At 39.7% G+C, this 23,806-nt stretch overlaps 4 protein-coding genes across 7 annotated transcripts in view; 3 read left to right on the top strand and 1 right to left on the bottom strand.

The window, feature by feature from the left end:
- Nucleotides 1-23,806, top strand: part of LOC139990662 (aldo-keto reductase 1B-like) — a 100,135-nt gene that overhangs the window by 22,521 nt on the left and 53,808 nt on the right. The gene's annotated exons all lie outside the window — the stretch shown is intronic.
- On the bottom strand, nucleotides 7,752-8,927 carry Eca (transmembrane p24 trafficking protein eclair). Its single transcript, XM_072010103.1, has 4 exons — nucleotides 8,793-8,927; nucleotides 8,472-8,692; nucleotides 8,252-8,398; nucleotides 7,752-8,177 (listed from the first exon to the last, which is right to left on the bottom strand). The coding sequence occupies exons 1-4, from the start codon at nucleotides 8,923-8,925 to the stop codon at nucleotides 8,028-8,030; spliced, it is 651 nt and encodes a 216-aa protein (XP_071866204.1). The 5' UTR covers nucleotides 8,926-8,927; the 3' UTR covers nucleotides 7,752-8,027.
- Ddrgk1 (DDRGK domain containing 1) lies at nucleotides 9,084-12,425 on the top strand. 2 transcript variants are annotated; one of them, XM_072010095.1, is made up of 3 exons: nucleotides 9,084-9,207; nucleotides 9,456-11,788; nucleotides 12,325-12,425. In XM_072010095.1, the coding sequence occupies exon 2, from the start codon at nucleotides 9,545-9,547 to the stop codon at nucleotides 10,247-10,249; it is 705 nt and encodes a 234-aa protein (XP_071866196.1). In that variant the 5' UTR covers nucleotides 9,084-9,207; nucleotides 9,456-9,544; the 3' UTR covers nucleotides 10,250-11,788; nucleotides 12,325-12,425. The 2 variants fall into 2 exon arrangements, with proteins under 2 accessions (XP_071866196.1, XP_071866195.1); XM_072010094.1 differs by having other exon boundaries at nucleotides 9,114-9,203.
- Nucleotides 13,466-23,806, top strand: part of Rols (zinc-RING finger and ankyrin repeat domain-containing protein rolling pebbles) — a 48,807-nt gene continuing 38,466 nt past the window's right edge. The window contains exons 1-3 of one of the 2 annotated variants that reach the window (XM_072010068.1): nucleotides 13,466-14,001; nucleotides 14,127-14,286; nucleotides 20,081-20,232. In XM_072010068.1, the coding sequence (XP_071866169.1) occupies nucleotides 20,136-20,232 (97 nt within the window). In that variant the 5' untranslated portion in view covers nucleotides 13,466-14,001; nucleotides 14,127-14,286; nucleotides 20,081-20,135. Of the gene's footprint in view, nucleotides 14,287-20,080; nucleotides 20,233-23,806 lie in introns of both variants that reach the window. The other variant, XM_072010071.1, reaches the window with a different exon arrangement.

Below are 23,806 nucleotides of genomic sequence, written 5' to 3'. Positions count from 1 at the left end.
CATTGTCTGATCGTTCGGTACTAATTTAACTGTTTCAAACGCGACTTGTATGCCTATGTACGTGTACTTTTGCAATTGCCTTTTATTTTTTCCATTATATTCTGCTAACGGTGCATTCCGTTAATAACAAACGGTCGTTTTGTGGTAATTATTACTAAATTATCATATTTCAGACTAAAATATCGCATTGCTGATTGAATTCCATTATGCGCGTTATCTGCCGACGTATACTCGTACAATTTACCTGCAAAATCTATTTTTAATTATATACCCACTTACTCTCACCAGATGCTGATTTCCATTTCTTGTTCCAATAATCCTGCATTTTCAATTTTATCGCAATATTTCTTACCCATTGAAGCAATACAACGCCAGAATAATATGTTTTCGAAACCGAGTTCATCAATCAAATTTCGCGCGTCCTTGCTCGCGTACAACCGAGAGCCTCTAATTGTCCACATATTTCAATCTCTCATAATCAATATTAATCCTACGTCTGGCCAGCGTTACTCGCGATCGTTGCTCGCATAAATTTCTCGATTCGCATGCATACGCGCGTAAGTAATTACTCGATTCGTTCCGTGACATCATGACCCTTTAAACGTGTAGCCGATGCAGGATGAACCAGCTAGCACGCCGAATAAACAGATTAAACGGTACTACTAGTGCCATCGCTGACCCCTTGCACCACGCTTCAGTCATAGGGAGACGTTGCAATACTCGTTACCCGGTACGATTATTTCGTATCCGCCAGAAACACCGGAATTCGAGGCGATTATCCGCTCGCCGATCGACTACGAACGTTACGAAAATTGCGTGTAACTCGTCCGTCTGCTGAAAAGCTGAGATTTCACTGGAGATTCCCACGGACCTCCCTTTTCGTTCTTTTTCCATTTGTCTTAAGGATAGTTTTGCGGATGATATTTTCTCTGAAGACGAGAGACGAGATACTTTTCCGAGGAGTGGTCACGATTTTAAGGATCGCGATAGAAGGCAAAAAATCGATAAAAAATCATTTCATTGAAAGATACGGGCACGTGCAAATATTTTTTATAGCCACTCTGCTGAAATTGTTCGTCCTTTTACATTCGATACCTTGTATTTAAAGTACAAATTAATGAAACAAATATCCTAACGATTAAAATGTCAGAGTTCAAAGTTATCGCAGATCGTGAAAAAATCGTACAACGCGAAACTGAAAGAATGACACGGACGTCCGCTATAAGCGATATTAATACATCCAAGGATGACTGTGATTTTTCGCAAGCGAGATTCAGATCGTACGGTTTCACGAAAAGGAACGCATCGGTTACTTCCTGTGGCGTGAAACGTACTTAAGATATTTCGCAATGTACATCGCCTACCGTTAAAACAGCTCGAGAATTGCACGCGAGAAAACTCGTAATCTCTCTAAAGATATTAACTCGATCCGCGCTCGACACCGTGCGTTATAATTATAAACGTCCGCTCAAACAAATATTCTCAACCGTGTCCGATACTCTACGAAATCTTTTAAACGCTTAATCGTCTTACGATAACGAGATTTATTTGCGTAATCCGGGTGAGCAAACCGGGGGAAAAAAGCAGGCTATTTTTGCGCGAATAATTAGAGCGAAATGAGTTAATCCGCCGAAAGAAGCGAGTCGATCGAACAGATCGTGTCGATCGACCACGAGTTCGCAAGGCTGCGGAAGCGTTCTCACGATCCTAAGGTGATTTGCGTTTCACGAATGCCATTTCGAGGCAACGATTCAGCCTACATGGAAAATTCTTTTCACCGAGAGCTTAACGACGTTCCATCCACTCGACGTAAAGCCTAAACGAATCGAACGAGCCACGTTTTCGCGCGGCGTGATTTCGTGGAAACGGCAGCTTGGATTTTTAAAGAAGCGTAACGCGAATTTCACGAAACCCTAACAAACTTCTCTTCCACTTCGCCGATCGATTCAACCTAAAAATTAGCAAATCCTGTTCGAACGATCGTCAAAACAGCCATCGTCCTTTCCAACGACAAGACGTCGGCTCACGAGCGAATCTCGATTTGAAATTCAAGCGGCGTTCGCACGCTCGATCGCTCGCGGAATAAATATCCCCGTGGCCGTTCCTTTACCCGTCTTTTCGCCGATGATCGTGCTTCGTAAACTATCGATAACCTGGTAACCCGGTTTCCGAGTCTATCGAATAACTTCGATCGTCGCCTCGGCGGTCCTTCCATCGTTCGCGTAAAACAAACTATTTCGCGGGACGACGAGGATCGTGCGATCTCGGCCGAGTGGAACAGCAGGAAGACGACTTAAGAAGGATCGTATGGGTGCACGTACCGACAGGAAGCGTCCTCCGGCAGGATCGTCCCGGTCACATGGCCACGATAATGGCTTCCTCGCGGGTAGATCTCGCGATGTCAAGGCCGACCGGCGTGGATCACGCGCGATCCACGGGTTGAACGCACTCGATCCTTCTTCCCCGTCTGCCGAAGCACCAACTACTGCCTACCGAGTCGACGGCCAGCCGTGCACTGGACCGGGTGTATTTACCTGTGCTCACCTGACCAGCGTAAATCCACTGCACAAGACAGATGAGATGACCTGTTCCTTCCGGGTTCTTCGCGATCGACGCGGCTCTTCTTCCTTCGACCACGCTCTGTCCTTTCGCGAGTCGCTTTTTCCTTCGCATCGAGTCGCTGTGAAATTTCGTTCTTCGATGTTCTTCTATGAAGTTTCGGTTCGACGGGCCAACGTTATGCCTTGTATTCTCTTTGTCTTTTTTTTTCTTTTCTTTTTATCTCGCGTCCATAAAAATAAGAGCGAAATTTCATTTTTCGAATAGCAAGGTAATTTTGAAGGAATAAGTTGTTTCAAAATAAACGAATACTTTGAATCGCAGATGTAACGATCTATAGAAATTTACTTATAATCCGAAGAAAATTTAATCGACGATACCATATATGAAATATTCGTCTGTTTCGTGCTCCTTTCTCGAAACAATTACACACGATTAGAATTTAGAATTTCTACGACAAGTAGAAGAAATTATCACGGTATCGTAGTTTCGTAACATCGCGACAAATCGACTTCTTTCGCTCATTGATCGACGACGTTCGAGATAACTTTACGTTATTTTTCTCGTCTCGCGAGATTCCTAGCACGCTATAATCCGTTACACCGATGTTTTTCTGCAAAACTAGCTTGACGTGGAAGGATTGATGACGATTAAATTACGTTACCCTTTAAATTCAGTACGATTCAGTCACGTACTAGTAAAATCGTTGTTTAGCTGCTACAAAATATACATCGATCGCCTATGCGAGGATCATCGTTATTCCAGAAATATATTTCAAAACGTTCGTTAAACTACGTATCGCGATATCCTTGAACGTACTTCTTAGATTTCTATCGTACAATAATTAACGTGTACAAAATGCGTGTACAAAAATTAACGACTCCCTAACCGAACGATAATTATTTCTATAGCACGAAAGTGTTCCAACCAATTAAAATCGTTTTTATTCCTGTAAAGTAACTCGAAGGATTGCTACGTATAACGAAATATTACGAGCACGATACGGTATAACATCATTTCGTAACGACGAAAGCAGCATTTGAATCTACGAAAATGTTTTCATAATCCTATCGCGTAACGCGTTAAATAGACGTTTCGATCGATCGTCGAAAAGACGATCGTTTTCCGATTCGCGAAAGCTTTAACGCGCCGCTGTACGCGCTCTTTAAACCGCCCGTAGTTCAAATATCAACACGATTACTTAAATTCCTTTTCATACGTGAGAAAATCTACTTCTTTTCCCATAACTAGTCGGTGGCTGCGATTAGCGAAGCGAATCTTTGCCTGGACGCCGATCAATAGCGCGATAGATGCATTTTGTTTAAATATCGCGATCAACGACGCTTTAATCGCCGAGAACCGGAGGATAATGGATTAATCGACCGACTGGATCGTACGTAACTATTCTAGCTCGTTACACGCGTCGTAACGAACGCTTTTGGAAAGTGTTTAAATCGTTTCTTTTCTCTTTTTCCTTCTTTTTTTACGTTCACCGGCGACCTATGAGAAAACTTATTCCCGATCGATACGTATCGTAGGAATTACACGTGACGAAGTAATTTACTCTGCTGAAAAATGAACAAATTAAAATGTTTCTTGTTAGGCGAGGCAACACGGTGACTGCGTATAAAGCGGATAAGTGAAAGCAAAACGTGCCCTGTCGGCTGCTTATCATTTTTTTAACCGGAAGAGCGGAAAGTGCAGAAAAAAGTATGGAAAAGCCTGTAGACTATGAAGAAATGGTTCTAGTAAACGTAGATAAAACGATCTTATCGTGCAAATTAATTAATGTCGGTTACGAGGGAATGGAGTACAGTCGCCGGTCAGTCAAATATCCGATATATACGGCTTTGTCTTATACCGGTTGTTTTTCGCGTTGCTCTCTAATTTCGATCGAATTAAGTAACCCGTACCGATTCCTAGTTCTCTGCTGAAACGTTTAACCAAGATACGCGAGCTTCCGTGATAATTCTACCTTTTGCAGAAATTTCTATGAAACGGATCCTATTTGTCGAAATTTTCTTTTTTTTTTTTTTTTTATTGATTATTTGTTTGAATTTTTACAATTTGTCCAGAAGGACATTTGGTAAAATATTATAGCTCAAAGAATAAAAATATAGCACGTGGATGGTTACCCCCAGCGGGATTCCATCTTCTAGGTTGCCTATTGCATCTCTATTGCGAGGTCTGCGGGATGCTTCCTCTTCGGTCTTCTTTCTATTTTGGTTTTATTTGTTTCAGCAACCAGCTGGTTTGGGTGTGCTGCAAGTCTTTCTTTGTACTTTTTCGCGTATCTAGCGATTTCCTCTTTGACCGTTGGAATTTTTAGATCTTTTCGTAGGTCTTCATTTCTGACGTACCATGCAGCGTTAACTATTGTCCTTAAAATTTTTGCTTGCTCTATTTCTATTTTGCTTATGTGAGTTTGCCGAAGTGATCGACGCTTCTAGGAAAACTCTGCGTCTGGTCTTCGGCTTTCTCGAGCGTCGAGATCATCGATAGCGCATAGACAAAAGAATGCGTCGACGACAGACCATAAGCGGCACCCGTGCGACGTTGACTTTGTCGCGTAATTTTTAAGCGATTAGGAAAGATTCAGTAGAAAATTGAGTTTACTTGTCACAGTTAGGTTTTTTATTACAAAGGATCACGAGAGGAACTGTTCGGACTTGTCTCGTACCATCAAGGAGGAAAGCTCGGTGTGGGTGTGCCCTTTTGAACTCGGAACGCGGATTCGTCGTCCACACTTTTCGGTAGAAAAGTGAGGGTAATGATCCGCGATGCCCGTTAGTTAATAAATGAAGTTGCAAGGACAAAGAAAACCAGATACGGCTCGTGGGCATCCTTGTTCATGGGAAAAGTCTGTTATCTCGCCAGACACCCGCTTTCTCCGTAATAGGTAAGAGCGTGCAACAAACGTAAGGACCATCTGTAAACCGAAAATGTTTATGCGAAGAGAAATGAAACTGAACAGATTCGGTTTATGGTATTTCCTCGGGTTTGTTGCGGGTCAGTGTAACAATGTGTAGGTCTTGGCGTCCAGACCATGAGGAATCTCGCAAGGACCATCGCGTCTGGCGTAGCATGTGCCAAACAGAAATTTGATCCGTGACACTAGCGTGCGGATCTGCACCGGCTTACATCGTATTCCACACTTTTTACTTTACATTCACAATAAATATATACTTTCAATAGCTTACAATTTACCCACGCGTTTCTTTGATTTCCACATCCATCGAATGACCTTAACACTATCGAAAAAAGAGTTAATATTCCTTTCGTCGAAACGTCTTGTCTTTTTTTGAATATACAATTTACAGGTATGTGATTTTTTTATTGTCAAAGTGGTCACCACCTGTACGTCTGGTCTTTTTGGTTTTCTCAAGCACCGAAACCATCGACAGCGTATAGACGATAGACGGTAGACAGGCGGATCGGGACCAGCTCAAGTTATATTCCTACTTGTACTTACGCTTGTGTATTAAAATATATTTTCTACTTTACGATTTATCCGCGCGTTCCTCTCTTCATACATCCAATAACCTGGACATTTATGATTTTTACAAATGTTATATGAAATCTGATCTACCGTATCTTCTTGATTGTATCGTTTATTTCGGTTTAATTAGGCACGAAGAGATCGCAAGAACTTTAACGAACGTTAACGTATTCTTGAAATAATTGCCACGATTATATTTAACGTTTCGCAGGTCGGCTTCTACGCCGGACCGGATATGCTAGAACCTGAAATCTTGCAATCCCCTTTAATCTGCAGCGCAACCGCGCAACTCAATGAAATTCAGAGATAACGAGCAACTGGTCACCCGGTTGCTTTCTAAGACGGCGATCTGAGAAGTAGGAACTTTCAAAAACTGAAAAGGGAAAGGAAAAGAAGAAACTTTTGGCAGAACGGAGACCCGCTCGCGATAACTTGACATCGACTTGGTCCTTTTTTTTTTTTTTTTTTTTGCAAAACGATAAATTCGGGCCATCGGCTTCTTCCTCTCCGAATGTATTCCGGAATATCGTGATTTATCGGAGTCGCAGAGGAGACGACGCGCACCGAATGGATTAACGTTTCGGATGTTATAGCTCGTTCTATCCGGCATCGGCCTATACGCGGCATAACAATGCGAGTTTTGCGTGGAAACGAGGCTAAAGAAAGGGGAATGCAAGTGGAATACCGAAGGGAATGAGCAATTTCTCTAAAAAAATCTTGTTAGCTACGAAAAAAGAAAATTAAATTCTATCTATTCGTAGTTGGTAAAACGCTATACTTGTAGAAATTAATGTAAATTACCGTGTAAAGGTAATTCAACTGCTTGATCGTTTACCTTGAAAGAAGCGTGCAGACAGTCGACGTCACTGTCAATATTTAAGCTTCTCAACGTTGTATCGACGATATTGTGTCGATCGTCTAGAGGATCTCTTGCGTGCCATAATGTCGAGAACCTTCGATATTGACGATAATAATGATCGGCCGAACGCTCCTTAACTCTTGCCCCTCCGATCTTTCTTCCTAGTCATTCGCGAACTTTGAAAAATTACATCGGAAATATAGATAGATTTTGAAAGCCAAAGCAAACGGGTGAAATATTGTAAATAGAACGAAAGATCGATCGGGTCCTCGAAAATTTGTCTCTGTTTACATTTCGAATATAGATAAAATATTAGCGAACAAATTAAAGTGTAAATTGTACGTGAACGAGTGTCGAACGAGTCACGTACTGCCATCTATCGAAGATCCAAGGAACAGCAACTTAGAGTATGCGAGGATAGATGGCAGTACGTGGCTTGTCCGAGATGTATAGAGTGTCGATATTCGTAGCATGCTACGTATGCACAGAACGAGAAACTTTCTGTCTTCCATGTTGATTTTTCATGACTCAATTTTTGGACGGTTTCTTCCAATGTTTCGATAGAGAGGAAATTTTCTCTCTGCTTTCGGTGCAAAATTGTCGAGAAACGGGACTAATTTGTTTCACTAGGATACCCTTATGTATCTAATATCGCGAATGTCGCAATAATTTCATAAATTAGTTCTTAACAATTATTCGTTTACATAGATATCTAAAAGTTATACTTTTTGAAAATGTCAACTGTTTTACTAATATTTTTAGAGTCGTTAGCCCGATTATATTACGGTAATTTGTATTTCATAGTCTTACAAGAGAAGAAAAAATAAACAGAGATTTTTTGTAAAATGAATATTTTATTCCAATGAAAATTCATACACAGCTTTTCATTCCGTTTAAGAATAAATTTCACAAATACGTTAACCAGGAAATAAGTGTAAGCACGTTTAAACCGATTATGTATGACGAATACAAATAATAGAAAACTAATCTCTTTACGTTAAGACCGGTTTTTCCTCATTTTTCTTTTTCTTAAATAAATTACAGCGGAGATTTCTCATGACGATAGAAAGGTGTTCTTCGGATGACTAACATTTTCTGGAATTGTCAATCTTATACTAGTTTCTTTGCTTCGAAGAAACTCTTCAAATGTCTGATTTGCCATGCACCCATGAGCAATAAAATAGCAGATTGAGCGAGGGACCACCAGAACACCCGATAATGCGTACTTTCAGACGTTTGTCTGAAACGTTCTTCGCGATACTGCAAATAAATAATATAAGAACATAGCTGAAATCCTAAGCAAAGCTTTTCGAAGCTAAACGTAAGACGAATACCCTTTGATAATTTTGTTCCTTTGTTATTTGTTCCACTTGATCGAGAAGCTGACGTATCCTCAACTGCAACTCGGTGAACTTTTCCTTCTGAGCTGTATTGGCATAATCGATAGTATGTTCTCCGACTTGAATGTCCAAGTGTACTCTCTATATAATAAAATGAATTTAGTTATCGAACGCTATAAACGATTATTATTTTGTTTACAATTAGATATATTACCAGTTGGGCACCGCTGAACCAAGAAGTGCTATTGGAATACAAACAAATCACATGTTCGCCAGGCGTATGAGAAGTAAACGAAATTCTTCCCTCTGAACTGTACACTCTGGAGAGAATCATTTTATCGTCTGGATCCCTAACTTCCACGTGCATTCCTATTCCGGTAGTGCTCGGAGCAAATCCACCCGTTCTCGGATCATACAACTCAACTTTGTAATGTACTATAGGGAAAAAAAAATGAAAAGTTTCAATGAGAGTCGCAGAGAAATCGAATTATTAACCGTAAAAATAATTCACTTTATTGACGTACATTTCACGTACCTAAAACGGTCGTTTCATCTGGAATTTCCTCGATGAAACACTTCCTTTCAGTCTCGGCGATGTGAAAATAAAGTCCAGTACCATATTTGAAAACGCATAAGAATATAAAGAATATACCGCCGTATCTTAACATGGTTTTTGATATGCAGTGCTTTTAGTAGCACGGCGTAGCTTAAATTACGAATAAAATTCTATGCGATACAGAATAGAGCACACGTCACCTTCGACAACAACAGTGAAGTTCACGTACGCGGCGCTAGTGAGCATTATCGATATCTGCTTTCTCGATAATCGGAAACTAACCTGGCCTAGGAAAATAAAAACAAAAAATGGACGTTACGTTGTTAGCTTCTTTCGCTGTTTTAATTATTGCACTGATTATCGGCGTTACTGTATTTTCCAGTAAAAAAGGTATGTTTTTATGCAAAATATTTTTTATGTTATTATTAAAGTATCCTCTTTAAGATAACCAAACACGTCCCTAACCTTTAAGTTTGTTTTGAAACAGATGTTACGATAATTTTCATGAACATCGATTTCATCTTTTTATCATTAATCTTTCCTTGCGTTTGATAGAAACTGGTACTTAAATCGGTCATTTAGATCCCTTGAATGTTTGATATTTCGAAAAACCATCAAATGTTTGCTTTACGAATGTTATAGCAAAGAAAAAACAAGCAAATGTAGCCGAAAGAGTTGCACAAGGTAGACCAATAAGGCGAGCAATTGGTCAAAGAGTTGGTAGACGTCGTATGCAAGCGACTGTCAGTCACCAAATTGAGGAAGATGACGATGGATCTGGAAACGAAGCTAACGACGAAGCAGATGAGAAACCGCCCATGCCTGATTTCAAAATGGGTGCGAAGAAAAGGGCCAAGTTGGCAGCCAAATCGGAGAAAAGGGCGCAAAGAGAAATTGTCGAAAGGGAAAGAGAAGAACGTAAGAAAAGAGAACAACTTCTTCAAGAAGAAAGAGATAAACAATCTGAAAAAGAAAGGGCAGAAGAATTAAGACGAGAGGAGGCGGAAAAGAAAGCCAGGGAGGAGAAAGAAAAGAAAGAATACGAAGAATATTTAAAAATGAAACAAGCGTTTAGCATAGAAGAAGAGGGCTATAATAATCAGTATGACGAAGAAGACGAACAAAATTTATTAGAAGAATTTGTTCTATACATTAAGCGAAACAAAGTAGTAATTCTAGAAGATTTGGCAGCGTGCTTTGGTTTAAAAACATCAAGCGTAGTAGAAAGAATTCAGGATCTGCAGGCGCATGGAAATTTGACTGGAGTTATCGACGATAGAGGGAAATTTATTTACATATCTCAGGAGGAGCTGGAAGCTGTGGCAAAATTTGTCAGACAACGTGGTAGAGTCAGCATTACCGAACTAGCAGAAAATTCAAATCGTTTGATTAATTTGAATCCAGGAAAACAACCTAGCATAGTGGAAGCTAGATAAATTATGCGAAATAAGAATAATGATAAAAATAGAGTCGTTATATACAGAGTAAAAAATATTCTATTTATGTCGTATAAATTGTATGTCGTATAAATTGTGTAAATTTGCTGTAAATAACCCATCTAAATATAAAGTGCAATTTTTATTATCGTTAAGATATACTTGATAAAGTAATTTAACATTGTTAAACCATAAGGTGATCGGAAAATAGGTTTGATACTTTCGACGATTTCAGACACGCGTTAACGATTCCTTTCTTAAGATCTGTTAGAAAGATATTTGTTAATTACAGCTCGTATTTACATATTATTAAAAATCGACTCAAAGCGGAAACATCCGAAATTTCCAAGCTTTTTCTTATTGATATTCGCTTTCAAAAAGTTTCGGTGGTTTCAAATCAACAATCTGATGACATCAAGGATCGATGTTGCATCAGATTCTAGTTTTCATGTAGATGCAAATTGTTTGCGTTATTTTTTATTCTTCCCTGAATGTATAATTTATGTCGTCGAAATGCGTGTTGACGACGATTCTATTTCTAAATTGCACGGCGATAGTTAATCATTAACTGGAAGAATTAGAAGAATTTTCCGTAATTAAATTTATTCTTCGAGAACATCTCCATCGAAGGTTCGATACGTTGATCGATACGTTGATGTTTTTTTTTTATTTTTTTTTTTTTTTTTTTTTTTTTTTTTTTTTTTTTTTTTTTTTTGTGACGAGAAAGGCGACTAACGGCACTTTACAACCAGTAACGTATCCTGTTCTTCAGCCTAAAGTTAGTTCAGCAGCTACGTCCATCAAATCTTTTTAGCTCCAAGAGCAACGTGCGATTTGTTTCAAGACGAATGATAATAGTTCCATATCTATAATGACACGAATAATAATATTTCTACGATCAAAAAGAATTATCACCTTAAAACTGTATGCTTCGAACGTACTTCCTTGAATTTGTCCTACGTTATGCGATAAAATATTATTTTCATAAAATTTAGGTATCTTTTCTTACAAAATAATGGCGTCATCTAAAAGCTAAAGATATCATAAGTCGGATTCACGGTCGCGTATAATTCAAGAAAATTTTTCACAGTTTTTCCTGTATGAATAATAATTTGCTCTCCATTAAATCATGCACATTATCAACAAGCTTACTCAGTAATGTAAAATACCGATCTATTAAAAATTCTGTCATTGATGGTTCGAAGGAATCGAGATCGATCCCCACTCGATATCAAAGCTGAATATGCGAAGAAGGGGACACTCGCAGGCTATGTAAGAGGCGACAGAATCGCCGGAGAACCTGCAGTCTTTCTGGTGGCAACCTCGAGTCGACGTTCATTTAAAAATTCCTTGCTCATTCAGATCATTAGAAAAAGAACAAAAACAGCGAATAACTATCGATCCGAGTGGACGCGAGGAAAGTTGGAATCAACGGGAATCGCAGTAGTATTTCGTGGCAATCGCGAACACTTATGTGTCGATGAGGTGCAAAGTCTTGGACTGTCAAGGCAACTCCCCAACATTCTTACCCAGTGTTAGGTAAGTGCAAAATTACGAAAACAGGTTTTCTATTCGCACTTTGATCCTAGTGTGACATTTTGATACCAAAAATCGCATCAAATAAATTTATTGTGTACGGTAAAACCTTGTTACTGTATGTTAGCTTCTAATACTACAACTTGATACGAGTGTATAAAACTTGTATCAAGAGAAAAGTGTAGGAAAAGATACGTAATACGAGGGAAAATCTCTTTGTTTATATACATTATCAAAGACTTAATATAAAAATGTTGAAAACTACGGTACAATTGATCGTTCTATCAATCGATGTTTCGATAATCGTAGTTTAGCTAACAGTAGTTTAGCGATTTATGATACAAAACTATTAATGTAAGATGAATGGGAAAAATTTCGAAAAATATTTGCATTTCCTTCACACGACCATAAATAACTTTTTAGACCTGTATTTTAAAATATTAAATAATAGTTCGAGGGTTAAACCAACAATAGTGTAAAAGGAAGATTATAAACGGTTTTTGTTACTATATTTTTATATATTATATATATTTATGCAGGCTCGCTAAAAATCTTCGAACTCGCAAGGGGAGTCGACGTGCTAATGTTGGAAATCGTTTAGAACTGCTAGTTCTGGTTCATTTGCATCACGTGCCATAAAGTAAGTGTCCTCTATAACTAAAAAGCTGAAAAAAAAATAAGAAACCTTAAATTAGACACGATTATTACGAATTAATCATTGTTTTCGAAAGTAGAAAAAGAAGAGAATACTCTATTATTGGCAGTGAGAACGTTATCTGATACATCCGGAAAATCGATCGACATATTGGTTTTGATTGGGTTAAAGCGACGGAAAGAAACGGAAGAAAAGAGTATAATTATTTCCGAGAACAGGCAAAAGAATTAAAATGGTGTACGCTAATATCAATGATATTACCATCAAAGGACCTTTCGAGGGTGTTAAGTATGTTTGCAATATACCTTTTTTTAGTCTTTTAATATTATATTATTATATTATGATATTTTATTTTTTCTAAACAGCTAATAACTTTTCACGTTTTCTTTTAACTTTGCACACGTAGGAAAGATAAAAATGCATCGTCAGGACATCAGCAGCAACAATCCCAACAACAGTCAGCGAACAAGAACGACAAGAACGACAAGTACGGTTCCTGGGGACCGGTATACAAAAACAAACAGAATTTCATTGACATGCACATTTGCTAAATATAAATCTTCAAAATGATCTCGGAAACGTACTTTCAAGAAGTCACACTGAAAATCACGACTATTCTATAATTAATCGCATCATTTTTTTACCAGCAATGAAACAAATAAAGGAATAATTCTACTCAAACATTTTGTTCTTCGTTACACTGACGTAATAGTAAAAGAAAAAATAATAATTAAAAGATTCAAAATGTATTCTTTTGTCGTTTCGGGACGATTTCCCTTTGAAGAGAAAAGAGTAGTAATCCAAGACTCAACGACAGACGAAACTGAAAAAAGTACACCGCTAGTTCCGGCGGATATGCAAAACACGAGGAGACAAAGACAAAGAACTCGAAAAATACAGCTGGCGGTATTAGTCGGCCAAGCTGAAGGTCTGAACATATATTACATCAAATTGTCTCATCTTATTTAAACGCTAATAGCTGATTAAATTCCGAATTGATCCGTATTTTCCGGATTTCCCTTCCGTTATGGGCAGACCGATCGCATATTGCCAGTACGATCTTCCTCGACTTCATCTCAATTCCCTGCAATTAAAAAAAAAAAAAAAAAAAAAAAAAAAGAATTCCATACCATGAAATTAAGAATGAGAAGGCTTCGAAAAGTCTATCTCGGTTACTATATTCTTCGTCTAAATTAAATATAAATTAAATTGGGCTTGAAATTAGGTAAATGTTCAAAAATTTGAAATATACGAGGAAATCGATTAAAGATCGGACGAATGACTTTCGAAAAGGTCACGAAAAGCGCTATCGAAATACCCTTCGTCAGCTTCCACCCTGGAGCAAGGAAATAGTAGGGGAAAGACGCGAAGCGGCTGGTGGGGAAAGCGAAGAAGAAAAAAGCTTCTGGACAAACGAGAGCTTCGCCGTGACTCGGGGAGAACGAGGGCAACGTGGTGCAGTCGTCGAAAACGCGTCGGCTGGTTCGGTGTTCCTCTGAATGGAGGATCCGGGGCGGAACAGGGTTCGCGTCGACGCTCGAATTGACGTTCTACCTACCTTGTAATTTATTTATAATATTTATTTGAATCCTTAAACACATATCGTTCATTTAGAACCTCTTAACTAATCGAAAAGAAATTCGAACAAGTATATTTATATTTATATTTGAATTAACACGCGAGAAGAAGATTCTTCGCAAGGTTCTTTTCGCGAGGATCGAGTGAAAGCTTGAGGAGAAGACGAAGAAGAAGAGGAGAAAGAAGGAAAAGTGTCGCTGCTCCGTGGAACGCGAGATAGCTGAGAGTCGACGTCCCGACGCTGCTATTTCGAGGCTGAAACTCATCGGTAAGCTTTTGTTCGATAGTCTCACCACCGACTAGTTTCTTTTCCCGAATTTACGGTGCATAACTGACGGGTTTCCGCCCGTTTCATCGACGGTTCGCACGAAAAAAGGGAGATGCGTTTGAGAGTCCCTTTCGCGAGATTCCAAACTCGACCACGTTCTCAGCATCTTTACGAAGGAGACGTTTGTCTCGGTTCTCTAAAATTGCTCCTTCTATAGAAAAAACGAAAACCTACTCATCTTACACGTTCGATCTTTTTATATCAGAATAAAATGATCGCACGAAATCTGTTGCTCTTCCTGTTATGCGTTGACTCGTTGTTAAACATCAAAGACACATGTACGATCGTTCGTTAGTTTGTTTTCATTGAAAGCATGACTCTACCGATCGTTATTCCCCAAATGAATCATTCTCAAGGAAGTCTCGATCAGCTTCCACTTTCGATCAGCTGACCGCTCGATCGATGTTGATTTATTATAGCTATCTGGACGTATTTTTATTATAGCTCCATCGAAAATGCTGGGAAATTCACGGTTACGAGGTTTTGTTTATTAAGAGTTTTCCACGGTGGTTACTAGAAAAGTAGAGAAATTCTTGCAGACGTTCTATCGACGACACGCGAACCTGAAGATATCGTGGAGCTATCGTAGAACGATCACAGTGCCACGGGGGCATCGAATGCAGACCGGAAATAGAGCTTCCTCTACGAGGCGCGATGATCCCTCGTTCGAACGTGGAACAACGTCCCTTTTGCGTGCCGAAGGGCAACCGTCACGTCTAAATCCCGGCATCTCCCTTCTTCCCTCGCCTAACTGCTGTCGATGGTAATGCTCGTTGCATCCGTAGGTACAACGGCATCGGGGCGCTATTTTTGTCGGCGCCCAACAGTTACTAGTAGGCACCCTCTTGCGAGCAGCCGGAGGCTGGCGACTCGCGTCTCGATACCCTCGATTCTTCTTGCGGGCGCGTGCCCGGGCTCGCTCCAGTCATTAAATCTCCCTGTTCTCAAGGAAAAATGACGAACGGCTCGATAAGAATACCCGTGAACGCGACGAAAAGTCAACGGGTAAGAATTACGACACGAAATCTGGGACGACTACTCGGAATGCTTCTCTTCTGGGTCAAAAACCTAATGGTATTGCAGGCGTAAATTCTTTTTATTTAAAGTTAGCGGAGGGAACGTAGCTAAGTTGGATTTTTCAAGTTAATCGTGAAATAATACGTAGACTTATCGAGTTCTTTGTCGATAGAAGCGGAAGATATGCTACGAAACGTTCGCTTCTTCGCATCCATAACACATTCGTCCATATTTCGTCCTTTTGCAACTTTCAGAATATTATTTTATATATATATATATAAATCGGAGCCTTCTTTTTATTCAGAAATAGAATAGAAAATATAGTTAATTTGGATCTTGGATTGGTTAATTGAACAACAGTGATATTGTCGCTAACGAGTCACAAGATTATTAAAATTACATAAGTTGCTTTATACTGTTGACAATACAAACGAAAGACGCGTTACAAAAGTTTCGTGCTTTGTTCCATAACACACCCACATACATTTCGTTTTTATACAACCTTCGAACTCGTACTAATCACTCCAACAAGTAAAAAGTTATCACGTACCAAACGGCTGCCCGATGTTGTCCGACGCAAGTAGGTTTGACAATTCATACACAGACGCGCACGTGTCCGTCGTCTCGTAGGCGCGCGTGCCCCACATTAACGTGCACCATAGGGGAGTCTTGAAAATAAGGGGAAGCATCCATTCTGGGGAATGCATTAAGTAAAAAAAAAAAGAGTAGATGAAACGATTGGGAGGAACTGCCGAAAATAGGGGATACCTGAACATTCGGTCTATATTTATTCTCTGTTCGAAATTCGGGCGGATGGTCGATCAAAATGCATCGCTCGATAGTCGTAAACACCCTAATTTGGTGTTTCTTGTTCGAATTTTAATTGTTTGACATTAATTTTAGGTAAATTAATACATACATATCATGCGAAGAAACCACGTTAAAAATCGGTATTTGAGAATATAATTCCAATTGTTGTATTAATTAAAAATATTAGAAATCTTTACCACAATACTACGATCTTAGTAGTGACGGCCCATAAACTCCGAACTTGAGTTCTAATTGAACCATTCGAACCAGTTTATCGCGGATTCTTCGTGGGGTCGTCCCCATAAGAAATTCGATCTTGGAGTTAGGAGAGCCTAAATATAACCAGGAAGTAATGTCGGTAGGCAATTTACGTATGTTCTCGTCACCTTCTAGGCTCAGCACGCGCATAAACCACGTGGTAGCAAGGCTAAGCCCCTGACAGAAAGTTCCGACCGCGTTATTGCATTAGCCTGCAGGCACGTGCGTGCGTGGGTGCAAAGGGCAGGGAATTAGTAAGTGGCGTCTGAGGCGTCAAGGGTGTCGTTGAAGTCCGTGCACAGACTGCGCAAGTTCGTTCAACTCGAGAGAGTCGAGAGCTGCGGAGAGATGCTCCGCTGCTCGAAAGCTTTGAGATCTATTGCACTTTATATATCGGACCATGGACTTTACGAATCCAATATTCTTCGGATTCCATACGATATACGAGCGTTTCCACCAAAGGGAAATATTACGTTGAAAATCGTCGTTAATGCACGACGATAAACGATACAATTTCCAAGAGGGATAAAACGAACACGTTTCGTGAGAACTCATTGACAGGATCTAGAGTGAAACGAATGCAAACAGACGCATCCTGTCGTTAGCATGGTTGCACATCAATTACAACAATCGCGTGCGATCGCACGAATTAGTTCGTTTCCACACCGACTGAATCATTCCACCGTCTGGTGTTTACACGGTGTATCGGATAATTGTCGCGTCTCTTTCAAGAATGGATGACGTTAGCCGGGCATTGTCTCGTCGATTTAATTTTAGCAGCAAAAATTGTTTTCCTCTGAAAAATGTATATCCGCGATTTATCGTAATTTCTTCGATCGCTTGCGACGCGATTTCATTTTACCCGAAGGTACGTCGTCTAGTTGATGCAACTGCGGCAAAGAAAGAAACTTGAAAAAAGATAGAGCAAAGAAGAAAGATAAAATGGATGATTTCCTTTGGCCTCGGCGTGAAACGGAAGAAGAAGAAAGAGCGTAGTTTCGAGTGGGGAGAGTATCTCCTAAGAATAGAAAAATTCTTTTTCCTCGCCTTGTCCTTCCGTCGTGCAATTATCCAGGCAGTTTCTGTGTCTTGAAGTATATACACCTGAGGAAAACAATTCGCGGAAACTGATCCATAATTCTGACCGCGTCGAAACTTCCACGTTACTTTTGAACCAGACGCTTCGCTGTGACGTCGAGGTCACAGACGGTCCTAAATGCAACGGTTTAAAAATATCAATTCCTGGAACGGTTCGCAGAAATCGAGCAGCGAGATATTTAGTCCTCTCTTCCTTTTCTTTGTTCCATGTATACCGCGGCAGCCAGACCCCCCGCGAACCTAAAGACGTGGTTACAACCACCGATCTGTGTCGTGTATACACGTGCATCCGCTGTTCCGCCATACAAAGAAGGAAAGAGAAATTATGCGCTTAAATTAACCATCAAAAGGAAATACGATAGAACTTTGTCCGAGTTACGTCCATTGCAGCGATATTTTAGTTGACTCTCGCCTAATTCAATTTTTAGCTATCGAATTTATTTGTTTAAGCGCGAATTCCTATTGTTTAACGAAAGAAGGAACGAAAAGAATCAACGAATCGTTATGTTACAACGTGCGCGAAGAATCAAAATTATATAAATCGTAGGACGAATTAGAATTAACAGTGGAGTACTTCCGGTTTTTAAATCGCATAGCAAAGGGATACGATGTATCTTTTATAATTTATGTAGATAATATGCAGAACCTTGACGAGTTATGATATTTGCATTTCACAGCGGCGCAAAGTTGTTTGAACTTGTTTGCAATGAAGTCATGTACCGACAGCTGGTACATTCTTAGACATAACGACGGCGTTCGTTGGTACGTGGTGATCGCATCTCGGAAGAATGACGTCTACCGGTGCGTCGAGACGACGGCGGTCGTCTTACCCGAAATAGATCCCGTATACGAAGCGACTCGTGAACACAACCACGAGGAAACCGGTTGCTAGGGGAAAAACGAATCGCTCGTTTCGATAGGTTTATTAATGAAGAAAATTCCAAGCCGGTCGAACTCGGCGCATTTTACGGTGTAACGTGAAACATAGAAGCGAAAGGATCCAGAAACGCATCTAGAAAGAAATATTAATCTTCTAATTCCTATGCACGGGGATTCAGTTGCGTACTAACGCGGTATTGGAGATTTTTCGAAATTCCGTCTTTACCGATCGACAAAACTACCGAAAGATTTCATACCATATTTCATTTTTAACCAATAACCGTTGACGGTGTTTATTAGAAAAATTGTAATTAATTGATAAGTTCTCAAGGACGATTCGGTTGGCCAACGCATCCCTGATAATCGTAACGAAATGTTTTCCCGAAAACTATTTGAAATACATAAAATGTGAAACACAAGTCGGATTGTTCGACTTCTATCGAGAAGGGGTTGCCATTTTTGGTACAAGGACGCACATGTCGGTCGAAGGAGCGCACGAGTAACATATGGGACAACGCACGATGTTTGCACGGCCATCGAAGGGGCTAACAGATAAATAAACCAGACCATTATTACCTGAAGAAACTTCCTAGTAATCTCTGAATTATTCTTCCGGTTTCTTTAAATTCACCCTTAAAGACGCGTAAACAATATCGAATTGATTACGGTCGACGAGTGAAAAACATAATTTTAATTCGAAGAATGTCATCGGACGTGCAAATGGCGAACGGTTACATGCTCCGAGAGGTTTCTCGCGGATAAAATATCGCTACGCGCGTTGAAATTTTTTCTGTTTTGGTAACGCAACGCTTACACGCACTCGTAATGCATCGAGTAACGGTATTAACGAGTTTCTACCATGTTATTTATAATTTCCATAAAACGGATAGTAGGTTTATGGTTGACGGGAGTTATGTTCGATTTCAATTTCACCGTGCTTTGCTTACTCGCTATCGATACAGCTATGCAATGGAAATTGTTGGCTTGTAACAGAAATGTTTCTTGTGAAATTTGTCAATTTTGTAGCCAATAGTACGTTCTAGTCGTCAGAAACGTGCCTCGCTACCTGGTGAAATCAGCGTTACGAAAAATAATCTATAGTCTGACCCGAGATCGTTCGTCGTTTCTATACGTCGTGATTGTTTAATAAAATAGTAAGTACCGTCTAATAAGAACAATATCAGGTTTTCAACGATATTCAATAACAATTCGAAGTATAACTTTAATAGTAAACGCTAAATGTAAGGTATTTAGCGAGCCAATACGGCGACCAGAATCACTCTAATAAGAGCAACTTTTACTTGCTGGAATTTGTCAGTTTTTGTTAATTTAATTGACCGAATGGAATAAGTTTGAAGAGTAGGAATTTATTTTCGTCAAAAATGTAAAGAAATTCGAACAAACACTATATTTGGGATTCTGAGTCACTGCGTAGCTGCGCAGCCGCCTGGCAAGCTTTGAATTCTACCGCGTAAGTCAGTGTATCGCTATTTCTTCTTTTACTTCGTCAAATTCTTTGAACTTTTGCATCTTTTTTCTTTATCTATCTCGTGTATCTTTTACACGCCTAGAAAGTAAGCTTTAAATAACTAAAACAAACGTCTGACACGCCCATGTAACACACCAAGCATTCAGCTTTATTTCCTTAAAATTTGTTTGATTTTTGTTTCAGCTCGTTCGCGAATGTATCATAAAGAAGAAGCATCGTTTATTTAAAATTGGACACGATGAGAGCGCGGGACTCGATCGTGTACACTCCAGTGTCTCTCGGACCGGATACGGATGACGAGGAAACGCTGGTTAACGCGGAAGTCTACAACAATGGTGAGATTTTATCAAAATGTTTCATACGTGTCTGCTTTCTTTAGTTAAGATATCTTATCTTACATTTTTTTTTTTACTTTTCAATATACGTGAATATACTCGAAGCTCTTCGTATCTTTTAAGCAGAGTTATATTTAGATCGCGGATGTTTATGCATTTCTGAAGTTGCAAAAATGTACATGGCAAAGTATACATAGTATTATAAGTATAATATTTCGTGGATGAATGAAATTTACGATCAAATCTAATTCCTTTCCTTTAATTTATAAAAACACGAATTTGTATAAACATTCAGCATAATTACCTATATCATAGACGGGTTAAAGTCTGTTACGAAATAATCACTGAATATTTTAAGTCGCGTAAAGAAAAATAATAAAATGGCAGATATGAATTTTTAATTAAGCAGGACAGATCAGTAAGTTTTACGTCGCAAAGATTCAATTTTATGTTTGTAGCGGTATATAGTTAAAACGTTTGTGAAACGCACCAGTAGAATAATCGATATTTTTACCAACGATCGGTAAGCGAAATCTTCGAATTTCTCGGTAAAGTTCTTTATGATATAACGAGGGGAGGTTAGTGGCCTCCTCGAACATGCTCATGCAGCGAATCTCATTAACACAGACAAAAGAATCCTCTTATCTAGACTGCGATGTTTAACGTTGCCTGATGGTGTTTAATAGCGTTTTACGACGAATTTTTATGCGTTCCGGTTCATCTCGCGTCATGAATCGATCGGTAACATTGAATGCCGCGTATCTCTCCGTAAACAATCCGAGTTTGTCATACTCGATGATTACTTGCGTCAAATGAAAAATGGAATAAAAATCGAAGATTCGTCTCGTCAACACCGACAAAACGATATTTTTATCCAGTTTCCGATATTTCGTATCGTCTGACGATGTTTAAAAGCGTTTTACGACAAACTTTTACGCGTTCCGGTTTATCTCGCGTCATGAATCAATCGGTAACATTGAATCGCGCGTAACTACGATTCGAGTTTACCATACTCAACGTTGCTTACGTCAAGCGGAAAATCGAATAAAAACTAAAGATTCGTTACGTCGCGAATTAATCTCAGAAATATCCTTTTATTTCATTCTAAGTTAAACGAGAACCATCGCACCGAACGTGTTCTCCAGCGATTGTGAATTTTTCCTTATCGCGTGCTTCCATGTAATCTTCACGCGCGAAAATTAAAACGACAATGATAAAGAAAGAACGATTGAAACGATTAAAAAGAGGAGATTCGATACGTTGCGAGCTGTCGTTTCGTGTCGCTCGGAACCACTACCATATAAAATGTAAGGCAAATTCCACGGCGTACCAGAATGCCGCTAACTAGATGGGACATTTTTCCTTATTAAAATTCCACGCTAACCGAACACGGATATTCCTGACCAAGTCAAGCCGGATACGATTGGAAAACGAAGCGAGACCGAAGACTCAACCGCTCTGAGTCAGAGCACACCTACACGACTTCCGAATTCGAACTTCGCGGTTGTAATGCACGTAGGATAGACGGGGGCGTACCGCATGTACGCAATATACCAGAGAGCCAGACGCGTCAGCCTCCGTTTTTGGCAATTATAACACGTTCACCTGAAACGATATCGTTCAATCGTCGATTCTTATCTTCTTCGAGACTCAAGAAATCAACACGAGCACTACTAAACTCGAGTATCGAATAATCTGCCTCTTTCTTTCAAAACAAATTTCTTTGAATAGATAGAAATTGTTGGGGAATAGATGACTCGATATTATATATATATGACTATATAATAATAGGAAATCTATGTGTTCTAGCAATGTGTGTGTTAATTAACGTTATCGAGAATTTATATCTCACGGATATTGTTTCAAGAATCTAAGATATCCGTTTCTATTTCTTAGACGACGTCGCGATTTTATCGCAATCGACGACACAGAGCTGTATTTACAAAAAATTAGTATCAATAGGCGTCGCAAGAGTATCTCTGGAATTATATACGTTTATTGTTGCCGCAGGAATATGTATCGTTTTGCGCCGATAATCGGTATTTGTCGGACGAGTTTGATAAGAGGCGTTAACGGAGTTATAGGTATAGACACCAGAAGCTGGTGTACACCCTACGGAAAGATCGTCCGCGACTATTCAATAGTCGTCGATAACCATTATCTGAAACTGGCGCCGTCTGGCGATCTTATTAATTTCATAATTTTATTATTCCCTTTTGGTAGAAAAGTAAGAAATACAACGTTACAGCAAGGAGTAAAAAATGAAAGGTACAGTAGCATGTTTCCAGCATAGTCGCGTATCAACCTCTTGATCGAATTACGTTAATTGCGAGTATTCGAACGCTTATGAACGGTAATGTACCTACGCAAGAAGGAAGCATAAATTGGCTCTGTTAGATGAGTGCAAAAGGCCGAGTTTTACGATCGATTTCCTGCACGATGGAGAAAGTAACCGCACCAAGGCGCGAGGAAACGTCGGTTTAGTTTAATTACGATCCCATTGGCAGTTACAGCCGTGCTTTCTCTGTAGCGTCTTCCTCCCTCTTCGCGAGTACGAGTATATCTCGGCTCGTGCGTCACGATATTTTTTTCACTGGTTATTGAGTAAAAGATTTCTTCTTCGTCTGTGGGTAATCCGAATCTGCACGGCATCCGGATGCAGATAAGAAGTTTAATAAACTTACTTCCTGACTTCTAAATGATCGTAATTTACCCATACGATGGAAAGAATCCATCTGTTATCGTCAAGACAAAACATTTTTCGTGTTTTAATTTGAATATTTGCGTGCAATTATTCGTACTGTCGATTATTAAGCTGGTTGATCGTTGATGCGATGTTTCGTTATTCTGAACAGTAGAACAACAACTGTTTAATATCGCCATATCGTAAACTATCGCTTTGACGAATAACACGCAAAATTCCTCTCCCACTTAAGGGTTTAACCCACGATTTTCTCGCTCGACGCTTCCAGTTTTCTCTCCTCGCGCTATCATCCTACTAGTTTCAGCCTCCATTGAATTAACTCGGAGATCGAGAACAGAAATGCATCATCGTCCTCTCGAACAATACGTATTCATACATACGTACATACGTACTGTCTCCACGGTCGCACGACGTAATCCCCCAACGAACGCTTTCCACATCGTGGATCGTAACCGGTGGTTGCGTAAGCGATATAAATCGTATCGCGGCAGAAACGCGTGAAACAGGGCCATGTTACTCAATGAACGAGATCTCAAAGAGCCGAAAACGAGACAAGCGGCTCGTGTATACGCCAAAGGCTCGTACGGACACGTCCAGTTCAGTCAGGTGACGACGAGTAACCGTACTAATAAACCCTAGTCGAACAGAAAAATCTGACGAAACGGAACTCTAAACTACTCGATCGAATTTCAGTATCCAGGCGGTAACATACCGAGTTACTTGCCGCTCTAAATTTACTTGCCACTAAATTACTAGCCGTGTCTGAGCGAAGCTTTAAGGACGCGCGACAGTGGCGAACAATTTCGCGAGCAACGTTCGCGATTTGCGACAAGAATATCTTGCCAATCGCGTATTATCTCGGCCGATTTC

Source organism: Bombus fervidus, chromosome 9 (genome assembly GCF_041682495.2).
Source record: "Bombus fervidus isolate BK054 chromosome 9, iyBomFerv1, whole genome shotgun sequence".
NCBI classification, from domain to species: Eukaryota; Metazoa; Arthropoda; class Insecta; order Hymenoptera; family Apidae; genus Bombus; species Bombus fervidus.
The sequence above is the reverse complement of the archived record's forward strand: the minus strand, read 5'-3'. Positions and strand labels throughout refer to the sequence as shown.